The sequence below is a fragment of the Neoarius graeffei genome, chromosome 5 (genome assembly GCF_027579695.1).
Source record: "Neoarius graeffei isolate fNeoGra1 chromosome 5, fNeoGra1.pri, whole genome shotgun sequence".
Classification (NCBI taxonomy): domain Eukaryota; kingdom Metazoa; phylum Chordata; class Actinopteri; order Siluriformes; family Ariidae; genus Neoarius; species Neoarius graeffei.
Genome location: NC_083573.1, coordinates 31,735,216 through 31,762,054, shown reverse-complemented (window position 1 = coordinate 31,762,054; position 26,839 = coordinate 31,735,216). Strand labels below are relative to the sequence as shown.

Genomic DNA, 26,839 nt, shown 5'->3' with positions numbered 1-26,839 from the left:
GCTCGGCGCCGGAACGCTATCACCCCTGTACTTGCGATCTGCACTCATGTTTAGCGTTTGTGCGACCTGTCATCAGCCTCTGATCTCTCAAGCAATTAGCAGAATAAAAGTGCTCCTTCACTTCTCTGGCAGGTTTTAATAAATGTATTGAAATATATATGACAAGTCTTTTAACAGACCAACCAAATTCAATTCATGTGCTTGGCAATGCCTTCACATATTTCCAACGTGTTAGTCTGATAAGCCCTAGTATTCGTATTTCATATTTATGATTCGTCTAACCTGTTATCCCTTCCATGGTGTTCTTGTATTTATTCACCACTTTAAACTGACAGCTGCTCATCATTAGATTTTGCCCTCAGAGAGACAAACTCCTTTACCTGCATGTCGTAAAGTCATGAGGTTGTCGATAATCTGCCCCAAAGTCTATACAAATCCCATTCAGCGAACTCTGATCATTCTGATCCTTCACGGTTTTGGTTTGAATTATTTGTTTGAATTAATTTTTCATCTAATTGCAGTGAAGGTACCGAGTTTTGTGCAAAAATACACTTGGCAAGCAAGCGCTTTGTCTCCTGACATCCTCCGTCTTTAAGAGGCGCACCAGACTGTCAGAAACGCAGGCGGCCATTTTGTGGCGGTATGATGCAGGATGGTTCAGTGTCTGAATCGGACACACACACACTGCATTGCACATCTCGCCAAGACTGCTGACTCTACCAGTGTTCAGATTAGCACGTTTAAGTGCCTGTCCATGTATTAATACTGACCTGCTGTGTTAAAAAAAACACAACACAAAAATTGGGAAAGTATTTCTTTCTTTATTAAATTGTTTAAACAGTAGAGTCTGGGAGTGTATTGCTGGAACAATGTAAAGCGAAAGTACATTAGTAAAGAAAAAAACAGTGACGCGAGAAGGAATATGGTCAGAACTTTAAAAAAAAAATCATAGCTGCATCTCGTAATAGAAAGAATTTTGCGTTTGGCTAAAAACAGCACTTTTCCACTGTATGATGAGGTTCAGCTTGGTATATTAAAGGGAAAAAAAAGCACATGGTTAAAACAGTTACGAAGATAGATTATGACGTAATCTAACGATTCATGCGAATAATTGGAAATGAGCTCACACAACGAAGATTTCCATCTCCGAAAGTCAGTTTTTATGTAGAATTCCCCCATCATAGATGATTTCATAAATGCCGCCATTGAAAATATTTTAACCAATCAGAAAAATCCCCGCCTCCCCAATCGTTTGTGGCAGTCAGTGCGTTTACATGCACATAGAGAAAATCGAATTTCTGCCGTAGCTCGACTGAAATCGAAGTTCTAAATGCCATGGAAACACCTTAGCTCGGCTGAAATCGAACCGAACTGGATTTCTCGTAATCGAGCTACACGACCTAGATTATGCGATTGTAGCTGAGCTACTTGGTGCATGTAAACACTATCGAGCTACGTAGTCAAGCTACTTCAGCACTGCCCCTTCTGGAAGTGACGAGTGACGAGACCACAAGCGGGAAACACAACAGCCTCGGTCGGCATGACAACAGTAGTAGTAGCGAGCAGCAGAAGAGAACACGGAACTGATAACTTTGTTTATACTCTTGAATAGCTCTTCATGACGACTACCGGAAGTGTACCAACACAATGGGGCGTGTAGCGCCACCTGTGGCTCGGGCGCACAATGTACCTCACACAATAGCTTGATTTCCTTGTGTGCATGTAGGATTGGATTTCTCTGGCACCCCTGCTGGGACCCTTAGCTCGATTACTGACAGTAGCTCGATTTGGATGTGCATGTAAACGCACTGAGTGCCCTGACGTCACTTGGAAGCTCATCTGCATTTAATCCCCCCACACACACATACACACATTACGAGCAATCGTTGCTCCTGGCTGGAGATTTTCATTAAAAGTTTACATGAAAAAAATTTGAAATTCCCTTTCTCTAACAAAGTGGAGAGAGAAAGATAATACTGATAAACAGCGAGGGAAGAGTGAACGTCTGATGTAGTCCTACGTGACTGAATGGGGGGGAGGCAACTTTTCATATTTATATCCCCGGTACAAGTAGTGCTGCCATGACCGCCTCATCCTGCGGACTGTAACCTTGCTAGACTACCTACAAACAGATCTGCATACAATCTGACTTGCCTAAATCTGTCCAAGAGGCAAGTGCGCGAGTTTTTACACGTTCCTGGCAGCAAAAGCACTCGTTAGCATGCTTCAGCCATGTCTGATCACAACGTTTGCACGAACACCATTGCATGTCGCCCATCCGTTGTTCCTCCTCGGCTTCAATCTGAAGAGCTGGCTTCATGTTCTGATGATTCTTGAGAATCACCTTCCTCAACTTTTGGCTCAAACTGATGGGGTTCTAGGCCAGCAGAATCTGCGATGAATTCGTACTCGCTGCTTTCCGAGTCACTTTCCGCCATCTTGTCTGCGGAAGTTGATTACCGCTTGACGCTTTGCCCCTTCAGTACTGAAGAGCGACACTCAGCCTTGCACCCAAGTGACGTCACGTATCGCCCTTCCAACAGACTGCGTGGCAGCCTACTGGTGGCATTAGAGCAGCGATACAAAAACACTCACAACTTTCTCAAAATTGGTCAAACATGTCTGAAGCTTTTTTTCCAGGCTCTCGATGTTACAAGCTACCAACCCGTGCATGTATTTGTATTTGAAAAGAGTAACTTTCTCTTTTCAATTTAAAAGTCCTTTGTCTGGTGGATTTAATAGGCAGCAACATAGTTTTATACAGCATGATGGTTGAGTTATTTTTATTTAATTACCCACGTTCATATTTTCTATTTGATATTTAAATAATATTGACTGGCTTTTGGGTGGTCTATCAGATATATTCCATTCAGCTAGCATGATGTTGAACGAGTATTTGACTCGTTCAATATCATGCTAGCTGAATGGAATGTATCTGATAGACCACACAAAAAAAGCCATTCAGTATTATTATTATTATTATTATTATTATTATTATTATTATTATACATTCCTTTCGGGTGCGCAACGCATCTTTCTCTTTTCAAAATTCTCTCAAAATCTTCCATATTTAACGAAGCAAATCTGGCGGCCATGTTTGTTTACAAGTTGTCACAGTCTCTCGCAAATGTGGAAGTTTTACATCTCCGACTTGTCTCTTTTCCAGTTTTTCTATGTCCGTTGGTATGTTTTTCTCTTGTAAATATAGGTGAAGAATATTTAATGGCGTTTCGGTAGCCTTTCGGGTGTTCAACGCATCTTTCTCTTTCCTGGCAAACAAAAAAAAATGCTTGTGCTCATACGCAGCAGAAAACTCTCTCATTGCATATTCGCATCAACTCCGATGTGTGATGTCATGTTGTCTTGACCACCATGCAATATCGTAAACCATATTCAGCGCTCATTCTCCATTGGGTAGAGTGATGTAATACACGTAGGATAAGCGATATGCGAACAGTATTGCACGCTATCAAACCAAATGAATGAAACCCGCCAGAAGGGAATAGAACACGTTTTTGTTCCATCGAAAAAGTGTCCTGTATGTATAATATTCACCTGTATTTTACATTTCTTATCTGTGATCCATGTAAAATTGGCCACTTTCAGTGTAACATCAAATGAGAGATGCCTGCTTTCAGTTCAACCGTTTCATTTTTTCTACAAACCAAATTTAAGTAGTCTATCAGTAGTCATCAACTGAGCGCCTCTAGAGAAACTCTCTTCTTACCGTCACAGCTAACATGTATACGATGGGAAACGGACACCTCCGTTCTGCTCGGTTCAAGTTTGTCAAGCCGTATTGGGCTGTTCAGTGGAAAAGTGCTGTAATCATCCTTTAGTGACTTGTAAAATGAAAGCAGATAACCCGTGTAACCTAAAAAGACTTGGCTCGCAGGAATCACGAAATGGGTCTTTACGTTAATTTACATCTCTTTTAAAAGAGTGTTGTACGGACAGCTCTTTCAACTATTCAGAAAAATATTTTATAAAAATTGCATAAAGATCGCTGACCTGTGTACTTCTTCAGCGAAAGCTCCAGAGTACAGAAGCTTCCCTCATGATTTCTCTAAAACAGAGGTGTCAAACATCCGGATAAAGATTTTAAACCAGCCAGCTAAATGAACTTACGATCTTTTATTCTCAATTAAAATGAGGCTTGTGGACCATAATTGAATTGAAAGATATTGGGGAGAGAGCTTTGCGGAGTTTTAATTCATGTACTTCCGTTAGTACGCTGTGCACACTATGTTCCTATCGAACAAGGCATGTTGTGCACTTCCTGGAAATAATGATTGCAATATTTAACTGCGACTGTCGCTTAACCTTCCAAAAAATATCTGCCAGGGTTTTTTTTGGCTCACCTCTTAAAAATAAATAAGTTTATATTTTTTCACTTGTGTGCAAGGATATTTCACGCGATGTAGAAATTACCGATGACATGCCCTCCTCCTCCTCCAACTGGCTGAAAATAGGTTGGTGCTCCCTCCCTCCCCTTCTGCTAAGTCGCCATGATGGTGACCTTTGAGGGTGAGAAGTGTGCAGCGTTGCATACTCAGCGTTTTGACCGTTTTGAGTACACCGTCCGGGTACTTGCAGTGCGCTGCATAATGTCACACTTATCAGGGTGAAGACACTTACGCACTCAAAATAGCAAGTGTAAGTATGGAAGTACATGAATAGTGAGACATGGCTAGTCTCTGCGATTCTGCTGGGGCAAAATAGAGCAATAAATTCAACCACGGTGTCAAATGTGCTAATGAAATGTAATTCTTGGTTCTAAAGCTAGACATTTTCGTCTATAATCTCAGTTAAGTCCATTTACTTCCAGGTTTTAACACCTGGTAATAAATTGCAATCTTTTCATTTGTTTTGTAGGAAATGTACAAAAGTCTTGGACCACATTGAAAATCCTGGTTTTTTTTTTTTTAATAAACAGAAGGTTTTGGGAAACAAAGAAAGTAAATGTTTAATATTCAAGATTCTGCACTATTTCTAGGCCCCCATTTCCATGTAAGTGAATTTTGTGATCTTGACCATGTTAACTGCCTAACCTTCCTCATGTCTAATCTCTTCAACTGGAGCACGAGTTCAGACGACACTCCGATGGATTTGATCTAAAACGGATCATAAGGTTTTGCCCAAACTTGCAGAGTCTATTCCGGCTCGAGTGCACACTGTTATTAAAGCAAAAAAAAAAAAAAAAAGGGGGGGGACGTACTGAATACTAAGAAACTCATGCAAATGTTTCAAAGATTAAACTTTTCACTCAAGTTGTTGTCAATAGTTGTTATTATTAATAATAATAATAATTTTAATGAAACTTGTATTGAATGAGAAACGAATGCAAAATTGAAGCATTTTCACTAGTGCTGTCACACTTTTGACTCCGATTTAGGTTCGATCTGTTTGTGCATTCAGAATGCAGACAAACAGCTAAAGATTTGAGTGATGATGTGGGTTTTTTTTTTTTTTTGTTCTGTTTTGTTTTGTTGCTTGCCCCATTGACTCTCTGGCCCGATACCTAAAATGAGTTTGACACCCCTGCTCTAAAGCCTTGAGATACATCACTAAAAACACACCACACCCCCTAAAGGCATTTTACAAAGTAATCAGTGGTGTTTGCTCAAACGAACGTGAATGTGTCCGAATGGTTGGTGATTTCATATTTTCTGTTTGAACAGCCTGAAAGGGTGGTAAATGAGTAAAGGAGTGGGCAAGAGTGTATTACAATCATTAAAGATTGCTGCTATGTTTAATGCTGCACTGCCGTACCAGGTAAACAAACTACTGCATTAGTCACTGGGAAATAAAAGGAAATATGGGCTGTGAGATGATAAAGGTCCACTAAGTAAAAAAATAAATAAATAAATAAAAATCAATAATTCTAATATTAGGATTACAATAAAATGTGAGGGGCATAGTAGACTTCACGTTTTGAACATTTGTTGCAACCTTTAGGGCAGCTACTTTCTGAAAAGATTGTTCACCAGTGTGAAACTGGTGCATTCCCTGAAAATAAAGCAAGTATAAATGTAAAGCAAATTGGAAGTGATTACTCACACAACCTCCTGAAATGGTACGACAACAAATCAGAAGAAGTTGGGATGATATAGAAAATATTTAAAAAACAAACAAACAGTGATTTCTAAATTTGCTTTGACTTGTATTTCATTGCACACATTATGAACCCAAGATATTTCATGTTTTTTTTTTTTTTTTTTTTTCCCCTCCTCTCCTGGTCAACTTCATTTAATTTGTTAATATACTTTCAGTCCTGCAACACTTTCCAAAAAATTTTGGGACGGGGGCAATTTAGGGCTAGTAATGAGGTAAAGCATTTAAATAATGATGTGATTTGAAATAGATGATGTCAACAGGTGATTTATAATCATAATTTGGTACAAAATCAGTATCCAGGAAAGGTTTAGTAGTCTTTGAAGGGCAAAGATGGGTCAAGGATCTCCAGTTTGTCAACAAATGTGTGAGGAAAATTATTAAAATGTTTAAAAACAATGTTCCTCAAAGAAAGATAGAAAGGGATTTGGATATTTCACCCTCTATGGTGTATAACATCATTTAACAGTTCAAGGAATCTGGAGGAATTTCAGCGTGTAAAGGGCAAGGGCTCAAGCCTAAGTTGAACTCCCGTGAGCTCCGATCCCTCAGGTGGCACTATATCAAGAACCGTCATTCATCCATAGCTGATATAACCACATGGGCTCGGGATTACTTTGGCAAACCTTTGTCAAGCTCTACAATACGGAGTTACATCCACAAATACCAGTTAAAATGTTACTGTGCAAAAAGGAAGCCTTATGTTAACTGTTTCCAGAAGCGCCGTCGACTCCTAAGGGCTTGGAGTCAGCTGGGACGGACCATCACACAGTGGAGACGTGTATTGAGGTCAGACGAATCAGTATTCCAGGTCTTTTTTGTAAGAAATGGATGCTGTGAGTTCCGGACCAAAGATGTAAAGGACCATCCAGACTGATACCAGGAGCAAGTCCAAAAGCCAGAGTGCCATGGTACGGGTCGGGTTGTGTCAGTGCCCTTGGCAAAGGTAACTTACACTTCTGTGATGGAGCATTAATGCAGAAAAGTACATTGAGATTTTGGAGCAACAAATGCTGCCTTCAAGCTGACGTCTTTTCCAGGGAGATTTCAACAAGACAATGCAAAACCACATTCCGCACACATTACAAAGGCACGGCTGTGGAAGAAGAGGGCGCCCGTCCCCTCCGTCCCCTATAGAGAACGACGACCCTGTACTGTTGCACACCTTAAGACCTGTTTGCAGGAAGACTGGAACAAAATCTCACCTGAAACACTTCGTCATTTGGTGTCTTCAGTCTCTAAACATCCTTTAAGTGTTGTGAGGAGGAATGGCGACGTTATAAAGTGGTCAATGCTTTACTGTCCCAACTTTTTTTTTTTTTTTGGAATGTGTTGCAAGAATCAAAATTGAAACAAGTGTTTATTTTGAAAAACAAGCAAACAATAAAATCCATGAGCTAAAACATCAAATAATGTGCTGTTGTATTGTTTTGAGTGCAATACATGTCAAAGATTATTTGCAAATAATTGTTTTCAGTTTTAATTTCAACATAACATACCATCCCAACTTTTTTCTGATTTGGAGTTGTAAAATTATGTCAATAAAATGAAATACAATTATGAAAAAAAAAATCACTTCAGCTGGTGAGCCTAGTCTTCTATTTCTTAAATTATTTGTGAAAATATTTTCTTTTTTTTTTTTATGTTTGAGTAGTGAGTTATTACTAGTTGTTTCAGTAGAAATAGACCATTTCAGGGGGCGACAAATACTTGGGCAAATGACCATAAACAAAGCAGTTATGTTTAAACTTCTCCTTTGCAATCAACATCTTAGTTTAATCAAGAGTTAATATATCCAGGAAGCTTTTGGGCTGAAAAATGTGTGCTTTGCACTGCACTCCTTGAAAGTTATTTAAGAGAAACCTATAAACTGGAAGAATTGTATCTGTACTAGTTAGATATTACAACTACATGGTGCTTAGAAAAGGCTTTGTTTGTTGTAACTATTATTTCTTTATAATATAATGTGTGATCAAATTAATTTGCTTGTCAACAACATTACAGGCTGAAAATCAAGGAGTCAAGGAACAGGTGAACCTTTTAACACTTTTGTGCTGTCAGGAAATAAATGAAATGTTTGATTTTACACACTGGAGGGCAACTAAAGTTCAACTGGCAATATTTATGCAAGGAAAAAAAATCCATATTCTGAGTCACGCTACACAGGTGCAAAAATTGTATGTCCGGGTGGCCCGTTCAGGTTCTTGAAATTAACCCCGTACACCTCACGAGTTTCTAGGCTTTGTCCTCCTCTCGTGCTGTTTTGGCAGGAGGATTTCAGTTGAGTCTAGATCTGCTCCTTGTAAACCGAGCACTTGCCCTAAAACTTCAAATATCTGGGGATAAAATCACAGTTTAGACTAATACGATCGATCGATCATTCATATTGATCGATCGAGCAATATCTTCAGTAACTGCAACACAAGGCCCAATACAATGTTCAACAAATCATTAATTTGCAATTATAAGAATTCAAATAAAGTTATAATATTACTAGCCAAATACTATAGCGAAAAGCTGATGAATGTTCCTGGGCATAGATATCACATTTATTTGCAATCACACTAAATTTGTTGTAATGTTTGGATCGTAACCACATTAATTAGTTACGAGGCCATGATTAAACGCACTGTCCACTAGCATACTAAATCCTGTCCAAAAAAATTGCCAGTGCACAGTGTCTTCGATGCCATCTCCTTCAACTTCCTGCATGTGCAAGATACAAAAAAAGGTGGGGTGGGTTTCCCGAAAGCCTCTTAAAGGAACAGTCCACCGTACTTCCATAATGAAATATGCTCTTATCTGAATTGAGACGAGCTGCTCCGTACCTCTCCGAGCTTTGCGCGACCTCCCAGTCAGTCAGACGCAGTCAGACGCGCCGTCACTCCTGTTAGCAATGTAGCTAGGCTCAGCATGGCCAATGGTATTTTTTGGGGCTGTAGTTAGATGCGACCAAACTCTTCCACGTTTTTCCTGTTTACATAGGTTTATATGACCAGTGACATGAAACAAGTTCAGTTACACAATTTGAAACGTAGCGATTTTCTATGCTATGGAAAGTCCGCACTATAATGACAGGCGTACTAACACCTTCTGCGCACTTTGGCAGCGCATTGATATCTGAGCTCCGTATCAATGCGCTGCCGAAGCGCGCAGAAGGTGTTAGTACGCCTGTCATTATAGTGCGGACTTTCCATAGCATAGAAAATCGCTACGTTTCAATTTGTGTAACTGAACTTGTTTCATGTCACTGCTCATATAAACCTATGTAAACAGGAAAAACGCGGAAGAGTTTGGTCGCATCTAACTACAGCCCCAAAAAATACCATTGGCCATGCTGAGCCTAGCTACATTGCTAACAGGAGTGACAGCGCGTCTGACTGCGTCTGACTGACTGGGAGGTCGCGCAAAGCTCGGACAGGTACGGAGCAGCTCGTCTCAATTCAGATAAGAGCATATTTCATTATGGAAGTACGGTGGACTGTTCCTTTAAGGTCAAGAGTGTCTTTAATTACCTCCTAAGGTCCATCGTTAAGTTAACATGGTTTTCCTGAACAACATCGTAGCCTAAGTAGTCCTTTAGTTTGCTCTGAATTTACAAGCGACCCGGCCCACCCTTTCAAAACAAAGAGCGACTCGCTTGCAGACGAATACACAGAATGTGCACGCGCCTCCAAGGGACTGTTACAGACAATGGGGGAAACTGGTGTTGAGTCTGCTGCCAGTGTTTAATTATTTTCCTTGTAAATTGCAAGTACATCGAGGTAATTATTACATAAATATATGAAAAACATTATGAATATATTTCAGTGTGTTATGGAATCACATATGGGTATCACCACATTTTCATCAAATTTAACTCCGTTAGGTGAGTGATTATCTCATTTAGTGTCATAAATGAGACAAATTTCTGCATCTCTAATGTGCGCGTGTGTGTGAGGGAGGGGGGTGATCTGTGTGTACCAAGGAGGTTGAACTGACCTTGTATTTATTCATCTCCTTATGTATATAATTGACCTCCTTTTACACACAGATTAAAACCTCTCTCGCTCTCTGCACACACATATAAGGGAAAACATTGCCAACTTGGCATTGTGGATAACAGTTGAAATAATCCTGACTGCAGTTTGAGTAACAGTAAAATGAGCGAGCATGGGGAACACATTTAGTTTATTATTTGCTCATCCTTTCGTGTGAACATTTATTCATTTAATTAAAAAAAAAACACGCTTGGAATAAAAAAAATATTGCCTAAAAATGTAAAATAGTTTCAATTATTAATTACCACATTATATATGTCATGCTTAATGACAATACAATATTTTAACATTTTTAACACTTTATATTTTGTCGTTTTTTTGGTATTTAAAACAAACAAAAGAAAAAAACGAACACTATGTGACCTCACCAGCTGGATTTAGCAACTACTAATGCCTTTATCCAGAATGCACATTGCAAAAAAACTCTTCATAATGTTACTATTAAAGGAGAACTGAAGACAAGTTTTTTATTATCAAAATTCTATTTATCTCATTTTATTAAATATCGGAATGCATTTCTGATATCTGTTTTGTCGCTGCTATAGCAAGTTCTGAGTGTTTGAAATATGCTCTGTAATATATCAGTCCGTATGTCAAAGCAACGGCCGTAAACGAGATTCGTTGAGACCTGTGCGAGACATCGTAGGACGGAAGTAAAACGTACAGCGGAAATCAAAGTGACCAACATCTGCCAACGTCAAAAGACGTGCGTGCCCTCTTTCGAATGCTGATGTAATCAAGCCGGAAGTGTTGTTTGTTTTGATAGCAATCAGGAAAGTTTGAAAAAAGTAGGCAGGAATCGTCATTTAAACTGATTTTTGTGCAATACTTCGTTTGGAAAACAGTTTTCAAAATGGTGGCGCTGATACCTGGCTGACACTTGATGTTTTGAAGTCTCGCACAAGTCTCGTGAAGATCGCGCGGATAAGCGACGCCTGCCGTGGACCAAACGAACTAAATTCAACATGGTTAAACACCGAATAGGCCGATAAGTATAATATTTAATTGCAGTTAGTTGTCAATATGAGTCACGATATAAGGTTACTAAAACCGAAAACGTAATTGAATAACACGTTAATTAAGAAATAAAGCAAGTTTAAAAATGACTTCAGTTCCTCTTTAAGACTTCTCCTTACGAGTGAATCTGGGAAAACCATGTACAGAGACGACGTTCATTGCTGAAGAAAGTCTCTCAACTCGCTCTTTAGCCCTAAAGGGCAAAGTTATCGGGAAACCTACCCCTGTTCGTTAGCTCTCCAAGGCTTGGCAGATTGATTGATTATTTCATAAGGTCATATTTATATTAAAAAAGTTTTATTTTTAGAAAGGTAAATAAGTCATAAGTTTTGGGTTGAAATTGTTCATAGCTGAAACATGCGTCTGTTTTGGCTGAACCTTGCCCTATGTGTACAAATAGCACTTAACTGTCAGAATAGAGTTAAAGGGCTGAAAGAGGTAGATTGTTGTTAGTGAGGCAGGAACTGATGGTCTCCTAATTAAAGTGTGAATGTATTACTTAATGGACCTTTTCACTGTTTATTGCATTCTACTCCATTTATATCTAAACGGCCTCTTTCTTTCCCATGTGAGATATTTGACTAACTAATAGATGTTATTTCCAGTGTTTGTTTAAGGCCCTGTCCACACGGCAACGGATTCAGGTGAATCTGATAAAATTGTTTATCGTTTCGGCCTGGCGTTCCACATGGCACCGGCATTTTGGGTGCCCCAAAACGAAGTCTTTTGAGAATGGGTTCCAGAGTGGAAAAATCTGGCAACGGCGCTGTTGCGAAGTCGTCTGGATGAGTAGAACGGATTTGTTTACGATGACGTCACAACCACATGACTGTCAGTGCTTCACGCCGGGTAGAAGTGTAACGAACTCGATGCGAGTTGTCAACAAATCCTATAACTTGGTTCATGAAACGCGCTTACAAAATATTTTCACTGTGAATATTTATTGTGTAATGGTGCAAAGTGAGAGAGAGTGAGAGAATAGCCCTTAGGGCAGAGTCTTTAGTCCAAACACTGCGTAAGCAGTGTAACCAAAACCGCGCACCGCCCGTGCGCTTTCCAAAAACAATCCCGCCAGCAAAAATAGGAAAAAAAAAAAGGAGCGATCTCACCTCTTCAGATGTTGGTTTAAGTCCGACAATACATTCCTCAAAAAGGGCGTAGAAGAACAAAGTAATCCATCAACATGTAGCATTCAATTTATTCCGGACCATTAAAGAATTCTGGAGGATATCAGAATGTTTGCGTACCGGCTTCCATCTACCCCCATTCATTCCTCTTTCCGCGTCTTTCGTTTTACGCTACTGATTAATAATCAAAACTTTATGTGGCTGATGCTACAGAAGAAGGGGTTTATGCGCATGCGTCTACTACTTCTATTGTTCTGGTGTCTCTGATGGGACCGTCTTACAGCGCACGTAGAGGTGTGGCATGTGTATTGCATCGTTTTCAGCAAGCCTTGCGTTGCCATATGTACCTGATATTTTACTGATCCGTTGTCCATGTGGACGCGATATTTAAAAAAAAAAATCTCGTTGCCGTTGTCGTGTGGATGTAGCCTAAGTCTCACTTCAGATTGCTCGACTGCTTCATTCTGCATGACCACATTATCTTTTCTCTTCATTCTCTCTCTCTGGCTTTCTCAACATAACATAATGCTGGGACGTTATATGAAATGCACTTGCTCTGAATGAAAGCAAACGCTTTAAGGTTCTCTAGAGTATAACTCTCTTCTCCTCTATACCTGAACTTGGCGAAGCTCGCTGATCTACTTGTCAGTATGTGTGCAGCTGAATGAATGAGATTATACTGCCCTCATTCACGTTCCCTCATTACTGCTCAAACTCCTAAACTTTGGAAACCCAAAAAAAAGAGAGGGAGCATGCATAGTTCAGCTCCTTGGAAATGATGAATATACATTGCAGTCGGTGTGTTAGGAGCAGTAACTCAATTTTTCAGCCGCAAGCTGTTTTTTTTGTTTTTTTGGGGGGGGGTTTTTTTTTTTTTTGGAACGAGATCCCTTTTTGTTTATTCTTTTGCTTATTCATTTCAATGAATGATTTGTTCCATTTAATCGATCTGTTCTCACTAAAATCATAAAGAAAGATAAAAAATTCCAAAAGAATAAACTGAGCATTCATCCAAGCACCTTGAGATCAAACAAAAAGATTATTGTTTCCTGTTTCTCACATAAAAAGGTCCTCGTTCTGGAAAGGAAGAAGTTTCTCTTTCACTATTTTTGTGTGCTTTACATGATGCCTACAACGTGTTGGTTATACTCTTAAAAGAAGCTTACCTTTTTTAAAATGCAGTCCTGCTTTACCATGAATGCCCTGTGACCTTTGACCTTTTGCTCCTGAACGTGCTGAAAGTGCTCTTTGCTCTATTGACCCCACATTTGATTCCAGCAGGTTGACACAGGAATGGGTAGGAAAAGCAGGAGAACGGATAGAGAAAGAGAGAGTGCACGCCACACTAAAGGGCGTGCGCTGTCCTCTCTGTGCGATCGTACACACTCAAGCCAAGTGTGTGCATTCTCACTCGCGTGCTCCTTCATGAAGCCTGGTCCATGTCCAAGGTAAAAAGTTTACCTTCCTCACTCGGTTAAGAGGAGGGGTGAAAGTGCTGAATGTTACCATTTTATAAAACAATTCACTGCCTCAAATCATGATTTTCCCCAAAAGACCTGATTTTGTTTGTGTGCTATTGGTAGACCTTTGGGGGAACAAACTAGTACAGAATTCTGGAGAAAGTTGTTGACCACAGAACTGACTCAAGAAAGGCAGAAAATTTCTTCTTTTGTTTGTCATCATTGCTAAATGGGAAAGGAACCTTCATATAATGGGAAAATTGTTCTAAAACAATATCTTTGTCACAGACCTTTCACAGCTATCAGGGTTCTCCTGAATGCGTTTCATTTGAACTAGTGCTGTCAAAGATAACGCGTTAACGCGATCTCAATTTAACGCGATTAAAAAAAATAGTGCCGTTAACGCAAATTCTAATTTGGCCCTGCGAGTCACCTGTAGTTCCTGTTGAGGCTTGTCGCGCGCTGCTTCAATAAGAGTACGTGTGAGTGATGGAGAAAGGCATAGACATATAAACATCCTCGCCGCCATATTGGATGGGGCAAAGTGGAGATTCTTCACCCGTCTCTGGTATAGACCCCTTTCACATGACGTCACCGCGCCGCGAGATTTTGTTAGGCGCCATATTGGAAGACCAAGTACATGCACTCACAATATAAAACAAAGTACGAGCGAGAGTAAAGTGACACGATGGCTGATAATTCTGGTTATGTGAGTACATTACCAGCTGCAGAAAGGGCACGGTATGTGGAGAAACTGGCTGTGATTGATGGGTTTGACCCATATGATAAGACTCGGGGCAAGGGAGAATGGAAACATAAGGAGGACCGGACACCAATTCTGCCATCTGTTTGCTACCCAGACATTGTAAACTATTTGTTGTTTACACCCAGTGCCTACACTCAGTGTTCAAACTATGCCAATATTTTCGGGGGGTCCCTTTTTTTCCCTTGGGGGGGGGGCGCTTGCGCTTGTCTCGGAGTGCGGCTCTCCAAACACATGAGAAGCCTATCTTACGCACATATCACGCGGACTCCACACCTCCACACACGCATCGCGTCTGAAGTCATAACTCATCAGGGGAAATCGTGTCCGCATTGGCATGTTCAAAAAACAACCTCGCGTCAACAATGATACCACACGCAAGAAAAAAAAAAACCAGTCAGGCTACTCAACAACCAACCTGGCAGCAGCGAGCAAGCCCCAAACCATCCTAAATTATTATTATTATTAAATTGTAGAAGTCTGGGAGGCTTGCTCCTCATACAGTTATCAACTTGGGGCCAATTTAGCATGTTTTAAATCTGAATTTCTTGCGTTTGCTTACCTCAAAGTGTCCGCAGATCATGCACAGACTTATCCATTATATCCACAGTTTTTTGCCAAGTCTCACACAGGTTTCTTTCAAGTCTACTGTTGGGCCAATAAATCATAAATAAAACAGCTCAGATTTGTTTGTTTAAGTCGTTTGCCACTCCACTTTATTCTCGTGAGTTCACATACCGCTGCTGTTATTTTCCCCTAATCACGAGTTTGTTGGTCTTCCAAAATGGCGCAGGGTCTGTTTACTTCCGGTTTCGGGTGACGTCAGTGAAAGGGGTCTATAGCGTCTAGACAGTAGCCGAGAATAAAGACGCCTCATTCATGTGCTGCGTTTAACTGTACCAACAGGTTTACCGTCCAAACGAGATCACATGGGATTACCTTTCACAGGTGAGACTGGAAAAATACTTTTCAATACTGTTCCTTCAGTCTTCAGTTTCCCAGCTGATCTCCACCGGGTAGGTGTAGAGTTATAAGCAGTGAGAATTAGAGAATACAGTGCCACACTATGATGAACGTTTTTGAACGTATGATGAATGTTTTTTTTATTTTTATCTGTTTTTTTTCTTCTTTTATGGCAAATACTTCTCTTCAGAAGAAACTAATGAAGAGTAAAATAAAACATTTTTTTATTTTCACAGTGATAAGCACTTTATTTTTCATCCCTTGGTTTTCTCATCTAATATGGAAGTTATGGATGTCAGTGGCTGTGACAAGACGTGTTATGCTCTGCAATTAAAAAAAAAAAAAAATATTGGTACAAAGCAAGCCCATTCACTTTTTTATGCTGATAAGAGAATTACAATGGTTTTTCATGTGGCAAAAATGTGCGATTAAATTGCGATTAATCGCGAGTTAACTATGACAGTCGCGACATTCATCGCGATTTAAATATTTTAATCGCTTGACAGCACTAATTTGAACTGATCAAAACCGAGGAAGTCAATAACAATATCAGACCTGAATCTGCCTTGAGTGGTAGCTCAACCTTGAGAAATGTCCAATTTTTCATTGTGTGAGCAGTTCTGGGGAAAATGACCCAACAGAGCTCTTGCTGAAAATCAAATTTAAAAAAAGAAATGTAGACGTAAATATCATTGGGGGGGGGCTACAAATTAAATTTATTTCTACCCATATAGAATTGAAGCTTATGAAATTGCCTGCTTTGACCGCAACAGAGGAACAGCCTTTGGAAAACGTTCATCCCAAACTCTGCTTGTCTCTTTCTCTCTCCTTTGTGTCCACAGTTGAAAAACAGACTGACTCAAGTGTCAGGGACAAAACAAGTTGGCCATCCTCACATACTAAGAGAGAGAGAGAGAGAGGGGGCGAATGTAAAGAACGAGATAAAATAGCGAGCGGTTGGTCAGCAGCCTCCTGCTCTTGTTCTCTCTCCCTCCGTCTTGGTTTGTTGCTCGTCACAAAAGAGGGATGGATATAGTGTGGAAGCTCTTCGCATGGAGCAGCTCCTCGTAAAATTGTGCCTAAAGGTTGTGTTTTGCTGGAAAATGAAATGACCTGTTTTTATTTATACTGTAAATAACAACAAAAGAAAAATCTGGAAATTAGACACCTAACTTTACCATTAATGTAATTTTGCTCAAATGACCTCCTGTCTGATTCTCTGTAAACAGAACACACACACACACACACACACACACAAGCAATCATTAGAGGAAAACTGTTGGTTCATATATTTTGTTCTGAATAATCTGCCTATACAAAGTGGTGGAAATGGAGGTGGAACCTCTGTGTAGATGTTCTTTTTTTAACAATGCAGAAAGCACTATGTCCTCGCTGCATGATGGCATGAGAGATGCTTTACAAATGGAACAAAATGGAAAGTGCTATGCGAATGTACGCTGTCATTGGATCTCTTCTGGAGAATGTTTTTTGTTTTTTTTTTGTTTAAAAAAAAAAAGCTTTTACCCAATTTATGTTTCCAGTTTGTTGTGTGCAAACCAACACTGAATTTAATATACATTTTTTTAACCTGATACAGTGGATAAAAAGTGTACACACCCCGTTAAAATGATGGGTTTTTCTGATGTAAAAAAACAAGACCACAATAAATAATTTCAAAACTTTTCCTACCTTTTAATGTGACCTATAACCTGTACAATTCAATTAAAAAACAAACAAATCTGTTGGGGGGGGGGGACATAAAAAAATAAAAAATGTACAATAAGCTGGTTGCATACTGTAAGTGTACACACCCTTAAACTAATACTTTATTGAAGCACCTTTTGATTTAATTACAGCATTCAGTCTTTTTGGGTTCACACCTGCCATCAAGTAAAATGACTCTGATTAACCCCAAATAAAGTTCAGACGTTTACTTAGTTGCATCCTCCAGCAAAAGCCAGCGTTCACAGAGAGCTTACAAAGCATCAAAGGGATCTCATTGTTGAAAGGTATCAGTCAGGAGAAGGGTGCAAAAACATTTCCACAGCATTAGATATACCATGGAGCACAGTGAAGACCGTCATCAAGAAGTGGAGAAAATATGGGACAACAGTGACGTTACCGAGAACTGGACGTCCCTCCAAAATTGATGAAAAGACAAGACGAAAACTGGTCAGGGAGGCTGCCAAGAGGCCGACAGCAACACTGAAGGAGCTGCAGGGATTTCTGACAAGTACTGGTTGTGTACTACACGTGACCACAATCTCCCGTATTCTCCATATGTCTGGACTATGAGGTAGGGTCAAAGAACATCATCCAGGCCCGGATAAATTTTGAAAAAAAAAAAACATCAACTCTCTCAAAAGCATGTGGGAAAATGTGTTGTGGTCTGATGAACCCAAGGTTGAACTTTTTGGCCACAATTCCAAAAGGTATGTTTGGCGCAAAAACACCACTGCGCATCACCAAAAGAACCCCATACCCACGGTGAAGCACGGTGGTGGCAGCATCATGTTTTGGGGTTGTTTTTCTTCAACTGGAACAGGGGCTTTAGTCAAGGTGGAGGGAATTATGAACAGTTCTAAATACCAGTCAATTTTGACCCAAAACCTTCTTGTGTTTGTTTTTCCTCCTAACAGATTTGTTTGTTTTTCAATTGTACAGGTTATAGGTCATATTAAAGGTGGGAAAAGTTTTTAAATTATTTATCGTGGTCTCATTTTTTTTACATCAGAAAAACCTAGCATTTTAACGGGGTGTGTAGACTTTTTATATCCACTGTAGATCCAGGAGGGGGGGGAGGGGGGAATCTCAATTAGATTGATGTTTCTTTAGTTACCTGCTTCTATACTCAATTCTAAAAGCCTACAGAGATGTGTATGCTTTTATTCCTTTCTCTTGAAGGTGTACAAAATTAAGAGCTAAGAAATTGCCTTTCACTGTGGTATTATCTTAGTTAGTTCATTTCCATTACAGTATTTTGATATGGACAGTGATTATAAACGGATAGTAATGTGCAGGGAGGTTTAGTTTGCTAATGTTTATAAATCACATTCAGTCTCCTTGTAGTGATAACCTGTGTCTAAAGTCCTATTATTATTATTTCTTCACACATAAACTAGCTGTATTAGAATTATATTGAAGTAAATGCTGTTAGACAAGTATCTCAATCTTTAACACTTATAATAACTATGAATTGCTCAGTTAAAGATGTGTGTGTGTGTGTATATATATATATGATTGAGTCCACGTTTATGGGTACTGAAATGGGGACATGAACTTATTTTTAAAAATTCACCTAAAACCATTTCTTTTTTTTACCATCAGGTCACAAAACATGTAATCTTTAATGAATGATATGTTAAAAGATAACTTTAATTTTCTGAGATGTAATAAAAACATATTTATATGCCAAAGTCAAGCCTATGAGTTCCAAAATGATGTCTGTTCCATTACTTCTGTTACGATTGTCCATCTCGCGTCTGTTACAAATTAATTACAATCTAGCTATATACCATGTTAATCTTATTGAAAGAATGTGTATGTTTATTCTACTACACATGTTTATTAATTATATTTGCTAAAACATCACCTTCCTATGTTTCAAAAAGTAATTCTACATTGTTAAAATTGAGAATATATATGTCCACAACACTTCTGTTACGTTCTGACTTTGGCATATAAATATGTTTTTATTACATCTCAGAAAATTAAAGTTATCTTTTAACATATCATTCATTAAAGATTACATGCTTTGTGACCTGATGGTAAAAAAAGAAATGGTTTTAGGTGAATTTTTAAAAATAAGTTCATGTCCCCATTTCAGTACCCATAAGCGTGGAATCACTCATATATATATATTTTTTTTTTTGCATTTCTCATAACATTCTCCTGAAATTATTATTATTATTATTATTATTATTATTTTAAAACTTTGATTTGATTCTCTTTTGATACTCATGGAGTTCCAAAGGGTATTCTTTCGCTTTTAAGTCACCGAACATGTAAAGCGAGTGCGGTTGGTTGAGGGCGGAAAGGGTTGGATTTGTGTTGCAGCAATGTTCTGAAGATCGATGGGTCCACTCCTCTTCTGACATGAAATGACATGAAAGGAAATGACATCCCAACGAAGCACTGGTTCAGTATGTATCTTTCAATCGTATCTTGCCATCTCTGTGCCCTGTGCTGTTGCATGACATCAGTTCCTCCTCCTGTTCTCGAAATGACCACAAGGTAGCGCCATCTTTCAGTAGTCTGTGTTACTTCCGACCACTCGGCTTCTGAAACATTTTAGTTCAAAGCAAAAGACCAGTTCTGCTCAATGACAAGTCCACCTTGAAATAAGTGAGATTTTTAGGACTGAGGAAGTGCGTTTTCGATCATTGATTACACTGAATTCCCTGACGCTAAGCCGTCGCTTGGTGGACGTTTTAATGCTGAATTTCCCAAAAATGAATCGTGACTCCAAAATGGGTGTGAGGTTAAAATGGGACAGTCGAAAATTCACCATAATGCAGAGGACCTGTAAGAAACAATGCTGTATCCCCCGCAAAGTGCTGGAAATCATTTGCCATTGTGGGTTAAGTGTATACCATCTGGGAAAGTTACCTGAAAACCACCATTTTGAGTTGTGCTTGTTCGATTAAATATTCCTGACAATCTCTAAAGTGTAACTACACTGAATGGTCTTCTGCCAGATCCATTGTTCAGTCAGAACTGACGAGTGTAAACCCTTTCTCGACTGTCTGCTCCTCGAACTGAAATCATTATTCTCCTTTTTTTGACTTAATTTCTGAATGTAGTTCTAAACATTCAGCTGTCACCTCTGGACCAGATGAATGTTTTTAATCATTTCAGTTCAGGTTTCAGTCATTACTGTCAGGCTGTTGAGCTCCGAAGCAGCTCCCTGCTGCTTACAGCCTCAGTGCTCCTGAGCAGAATAGTTTCACATTAAGGCCATTAACTACTCAGCCAAGAAATCCTGTCCTCTTGCACTCCGTTAAAGAACAACCGAGACCTCTTTAGAGTCATTGTTTGTTGATATGCTGAGTCTGTTTGGTAAATGACAAAAGTTTCTTGCTTATTTCTGTACCTTTTTATCCCTCTCTTCTCTTGTCTGTCCATCTACTCTACTTTCACTGCAACCTTTCCTTTTTTTAAATTCTCATTCATTAATACCCTTCACCCATCCTACTTGCATGGCCTCTCTGATTTTCTTTCTTACTTTGTCCCCCGCTCCCCTGTCTTAATCAACTCATCCCTGCGCTGGCACCTGACTGACCATCCCTCCACTCGTCCTTTCTTTTCCATTCCTCCATTCTCCTCCTTTTCCTCTTTCCTCACGGCAGATATCAGACTGCGTGTTCGGGCCGAGTACTCGGAGCACGAGTCAGCCCTGCGTGCCAGGGTCTCCTCGGATAAGCAACAGCCTCTGGAGCGCCGGTTTGAACTGTTCAGCCGTGCCAGCCTTCTGCTGCGCGCTCGTGACCTCGGCTCCATCGTCTGCGACATCAAGTTCTCCGAGCTGCAGAACCTCGACGCGTTTTGGGCCGACTACCTGAGTGGCGCACTGCTGGAGGCGCTCAAGGGCGTCTTCATCACAGACTCGCTGAAGAGAGCGGCTGGGCAAGAGGGCGTGCGGCTGCTGGTCAGCGTCGACCAGGACGACTATGAAGAGGGCAGGAAGCTACTGCTCAGCAACCAGACACACAACACAGCAAGCGGCCCAGTGCACAGGTAAGAAAGTGGCCTTGCTGTCAGACAGAGGTCAAGGGCTGATTAGAGAGAATTAAGGACACTGGTTCCAATTGGTTGAGTTCTTGTTCTAAGTGCTGTACCGAAAAAGCCTTTAACAGCAGCTGAAGAGTCAGTGTGTGGTGTTTTAAAGGAGAACTGAAGGCAAATTTTTTTAATCAAAATTCTATTCATCTCATTTTATTAAATATAGGAATGCATTTTTATCGCTAGTTTGTCACTTCTATAGCAAGTTATGAGTGTTTGAAATACGCTCTGTAATATATCAGTCCGTATGTCAAAGCAACGGCCGTAAACGAGATGCACTGAGACCTGTGCGAGACATCGTAGGACGGAAGTAAAACGTACAGCGGAAATCAGTGACCTACATCTGCCATCGTTTCCTGTGTCCGAAATCACTCACGCATTCACTGCTCCCTTTAGAGGGAATTACTATATACGTACAACCCCGATTCCAAAAAAGTTGGGACAAAGTACAAATTGTAGCTAAAAACGGAATGCAATAATTTACAAATCTCAAAAACTGATATTGTATTCACAATAGAACATAGACAACATATCAAATGTCGAAAGTGAGACATTTTGAAATTTCATGCCAAATATTGGCTCATTTGAAATTTCACGACAGCAACACATCTCAAAAAAGTTGCGACAGGGTCAATAAGAGGCTGGAAAAGTTAAAGGTACAAAAAAGGAACAGCTGGAGGACCAAATTGCAACTCATTAGGTCAATTGGCAATAGGTCATTAACATGGCTGGGTATAAAAAGAGCATCTTGGGGTGGCAGCGGCTCTCAGAAGTAAAGATGGGAAGAGGATCACCAATCCCCCTAATTCTGCACCGACAAGTAGTGGAGCAATATCAGAAAGGAGTTCGACAGTGTAAAATTGCAAAGAGTTTGAACATATCATCATCTACAGTGCATAATATCATCAAAAGATTCAGAGAATCTGGAAGAATCTCTGTGCGTAAGGGTCAAGGCCAGAAAACCATACTGGGTGCCCGTGATCTTCGGGCCCTTAGACGGCACTGCATCACATACAGGCATGCTTCTGTATTGGAAATCACAAAATGGGCTCAGGAATATTTCCAGAGAACATTATCTGTGAACACAATTCACCGTGCCATCCGCCGTTGCCAGCTAAAACTCTATAGTTCAAAGAAGAAGCCGTATCTAAACATGATCCAGAAGCGCAGACGTCTCCTCTGGGCCAAGGCTCATTTAAAATGGACTGTGGCAAAGTGGAAAACTGTTCTGTGGTCAGACGAATCAAAATTTGAAGTTCTTTATGGAAATCAGGGACGCCGTGTCATTCGGACTAAAGAGGAGAAGGACGACCCAAGTTGTTATCAGCGCTCAGTTCCGAAGCCTGCATCTCTGATGGTATGGGGTTGCATTAGTGCGTGTGGCATGGGCAGCTTACACATCTGGAAAGACACCATCGATGCTGAAAGGTATATCCAGGTTCTAGAGCAACATATGCTCCCATCCAGACGACGTCTCTTTCAGGGAAGACCTTGCATTTTCCAACATGACAATGCCAAACCACATACTGCATCAATTACAGCATCATGGCTGCGTAGAAGAAGGGTCCGGGTACTGAACTGGCCAGCCTGCAGTCCGGATCTTTCACCTATAGAAAACATTTGGCGCATCATAAAACGGAAGATATGACAAAAAAAGACCTAAGACAGTTGAGCAACTAGAATCCTACATTAGACAAGAATGGGTTAACATTCCTATCCCTAAACTTGAGCAACTTGTCTCCTCAGTCCCCAGACGTTTACAGACTGTTGTAAAGAGAAAAGGGGATGTCTCACAGTGGGAAACATGGCCTTGTCCCAACTTTTTTGAGATGTGTTGCTGTCATGAAATTTAAAATCACCTAATTTTTCTCTTTAAATGATCCATTTTCTCAGTTTAAACATTTGATATGTCATCTATGTTCTATTCTGAATAAAATATGGAATTTTGAAACTTCCACATCATTGCTTTCCGTTTTTATTTACAATTTGTACTTTGTCCCAACTTTTTTGGAATTGAGGTTGTAGAGGACTATATAGTGAGCTCATTGGTAAAATGAAAAAACGCTTTCGGACGCTACTCCGTCGCGCTGGTATTTGCGTCATTACTGTCGCACAATTAAAACGTGCCAGATCAGTCGGCTGGTGGGTTTTCAAAATAATAAATACATGCGTGTGTTTTTGTGATAAATCCATATTATACTGAGCGTATAATTTCCCACATTAATCAATACAAAGTACCTGCATCTTTCAGTTTTTTTAAATCAAGGCTGAATACTTTCTTCTTTGCTGCTGCCTTTTATTAAATCAAATTTGAGACTTTTAATTTGATTTCTTTCAGCGCGACCGCAATGCATGATGGGATATATTGCTTTGGTTAGCGACCATCGTTGTACGCTACTTTTCGTGATGCATTGTGGGATACTTTGAGTGCACTATATAGGGTGTAAATAATCCTCACTAGCCCTGTGATGACCTGGCGACTTGTCCAGGGTGTACCCCGCCTTTCGCCCGTAGTCAGCTGGGATAGGCTCCAGCTTGCCTGCGACCCTGTAGAACAGGATAAAGCTGCTACAGGAGATGAGATTAGATAATCCTCACTAAGGTTTCGGACAGCACTACAAAATGGCGTCCCCACTATATAGTGCCCTATATAGTGAGTAGGGAGCGATTTCAGACATGGGGTTGTCAAAATACGCGCACGCCCTCTTTCGAATGCTGATGTAATCAAGCTGGAAGTTTTGTTTGTTTTGATAGCAATCAGGAAAGTTTGAAAAAAGTAGGCAGGAATCGTCATTTAAACTTGTTTTTGTGCAATACTTTGTTTGGAAAACAGTTTTCAAAATGGTGGCACCGACACCTGGCTGACACTTGACGTTTCGAAGTCTCGCACAAGTCTCGTGAAGATGGCGCGAATAAGTGATGCCTGCCGTGGACCAAACGAACTAAATTCAACATGGCTAAAAACCGAATAAGTATAATATTTAATTGCAATTAGTTGCCAATACGAGTCGTGATATAAGGTTACTGAAACCGAAAACGTCATTGAATAACACGTTAATTAAGAAATAAAGCAAGTTTAAAAATGACTTCAGTTCCCCTTTAAGAAATTTATTCAACGCCAGAAGATGTGTTTATGAGGTTAGCATGAAACTCTTTTTCAGTGGTGATTTCTGTGTAGTCTGCAAAAATGTATGTTTGTTTGTTTGTTTGTTTGTTTGTTTGTTTGTTTGTTTTTTAACGTGAAAGTCTGTTCTGGATATTGACGACCCATTTCTTTTTTAAAGGAATGTAAAATATAATTGCTGCCACTAGGGGGCAGTAGATACCATCAGCTTTTCTCATTTGAGACCTTTTTGGCCATCCATCCATCCATTCATTATCCATAACCACTTATCCTGTGCAGGGTCGGGGGCGAGCTGGAGCCTATCCCAGCTGAGTATGGGCGAAAGGCGGGGTACACCCTGGACAAGTCGCCAGGTCATCACAGGGCTGACACAGAGACAAACAACCATTCACACTCACATTCACACCTACGGTCAATTTAGAGCCACCAGTTAACCTAACCTGCATGTCTTTGGACTGTTGAGGAAACCCACACAGACACGGGGAGAACATGTAAACTCCACACAGAAAGGCCCCCATCATCAGCCACTGGGCTTGAACCCAGAACCTTCTTGCTGTGAGGCAACAGTGCTAACCACTACACCACTGTGCCGCACCCCCCCCCCCCCCCTTTTTTTTTGTCCAGTTAACTCTAATTTTATACAGAAAGTATATTTTTTTCTACCAATGAATTACCACCGATGATGTGATTAGCAATAATCACTGTATGTAATGTTGATTATTTTCATTTTTATTGTCTTAATCAGCACAATTCCATGTTTGTCAGGCACACTAACCCTAACCCTTCTTCTCCCACTTATTGGTACTGTTTGCCGTCCTCTCTCATCTCATCCATTTCCCTTCTCTTCTATCTGTTAAACATGCTTCCAGTTGCTTGTCCCTAATTTCACTGAAAGGCTTCCCTAAAGTGCACTAATTTTGTTCCTTTGTTCCCAGATCCTAAGAAATCTAAAGGCTGCCAAAAAAAAAAAAAAGAAGAGAGAAGAAAGAAGAACAGTGCTCTCGAGTTAATTTAATCACGACAATGCAGGATGGGCCGTGTATGACTCGAGAGGAAATAGAGAGATTTGAATTCAAGTATAACTGAAAGAGACACAAACACTTTACCAAACAGGTACCAAGTTCTCCCTAGACACGTGTTTGTAGGCTAATGGATGGCACACGTGTTCAGACCACACGTTAGCTCTGGGCCGCTTCCTGCACTACTGTTAATTTGTGCGTTACAGTACGGTATGTCTTCGGGTACACCACAGATAATAGGAAATAAAGGAGACCCAGCTGAAAGTGGATTTGTATTTTATGTTAAGGGTATCTGGGCAATGGACGAGGATTTGCCATGGTTTTGCTCTAATTGTGTCGATTAGGCATCTGAGCTTAATTATATAATATAGTTTGTAACCAGAGATATTGTTCTGAAAGTACCAAGATTGGTCCGCAAATATGGTCACTATTTGTCACCTTAATCACAAAAATGTACCTACAGTGGTAGGGGGTTTGTTTTGTGGTATTAGCTTACCTGGTATTTATGGACCAGATGGAACATAACGTCTACGCAATAAACACCAGCATTCCAACACCCAGGCCCAGAATGTCTCCGAGATGCTTTGGGAAAAGTAATGAATTATTTCCAGTGAACGGGATTCTTAAAAGAACACTTTCACTCGAACAGATGATTCAGATGAGCTGCAGTCGTCTTCTTCTTCAGCTAAAGTCACAACCACATTGAGTCTTTAGAGGATTTTTTTTTTTTATTACTCAGAATATATAGGTTAATACACGTGTTATCTTTGTATCATCTAAAGAAAATGTAAACCAAAAGAAGTAGTCAAAGGTAGTGATTCTCTTGTGTGTCTGGTGAGTCAAAATGGTTTCTTGCTGTCCTACTTTTTCCTTATGGGTTTTTTTCGTGAACGTTTTAATTTAATGAACGCATGTATAGATGTTTATATTTCAATTTTGAATTTAATTCTGTATTAAATATTACCACAAGTGCTTTTTTCCATTGTTTTTTTTTTTTGTCTGATTTTCAGTTGTCTGCTTAACACTTTGTTGTCCCAGGCAACCTGAACAGAAATGTAGTATATAAATATCTATCCATTATCCATAACCGCTTATCCTGTGTAGGGTCACGGGCAAGCTGGAGCCTGTCCCAGCTGAGTATGGGCGAGAGGCGGGGTACACCCTGGATAAGTCACCAGATCATCACAGGGCTGACACATAGAGACAAACAACCAATCACACTCACGGTCAATTTAGAGCCACCAATTAGCCTAACCTGCATGTCTTTGGACTCTGGGGGAAACCGGAGCGCCCGGAGGAAACCCACGGGGAGAACATGCAGACTTCATACAGAAAGGCCCTCGTCATCAGCCACTGGGCTCAAACCCAGAACCTTCTTTCTGTGAGACGACAGTGCTAACGACTCCACCACCATGCCACCCTTGTATATAA

The 26,839-nt window shown here is 40.1% G+C and overlaps 1 protein-coding gene across 3 annotated transcripts in view; it reads left to right on the top strand.

Annotated features, from left to right (window-relative positions):
* Nucleotides 1–26,380, top strand: part of dedd1 (death effector domain-containing 1) — a 33,810-nt gene extending 7,430 nt beyond the window's left edge. For all 3 annotated transcript variants that reach the window (XM_060921546.1, XM_060921549.1, XM_060921547.1), the window contains exons 5-6: nucleotides 20,833–21,220; nucleotides 25,325–26,380. In XM_060921546.1, coding sequence (XP_060777529.1) covers nucleotides 20,833–21,220; nucleotides 25,325–25,331 — 395 coding nt within the window. In that variant the 3' untranslated portion in view covers nucleotides 25,332–26,380. The remainder of the gene's footprint in view (nucleotides 1–20,832; nucleotides 21,221–25,324) is intronic.
* The last annotated feature ends 459 nt before the right edge of the window (nucleotides 26,381–26,839 follow it).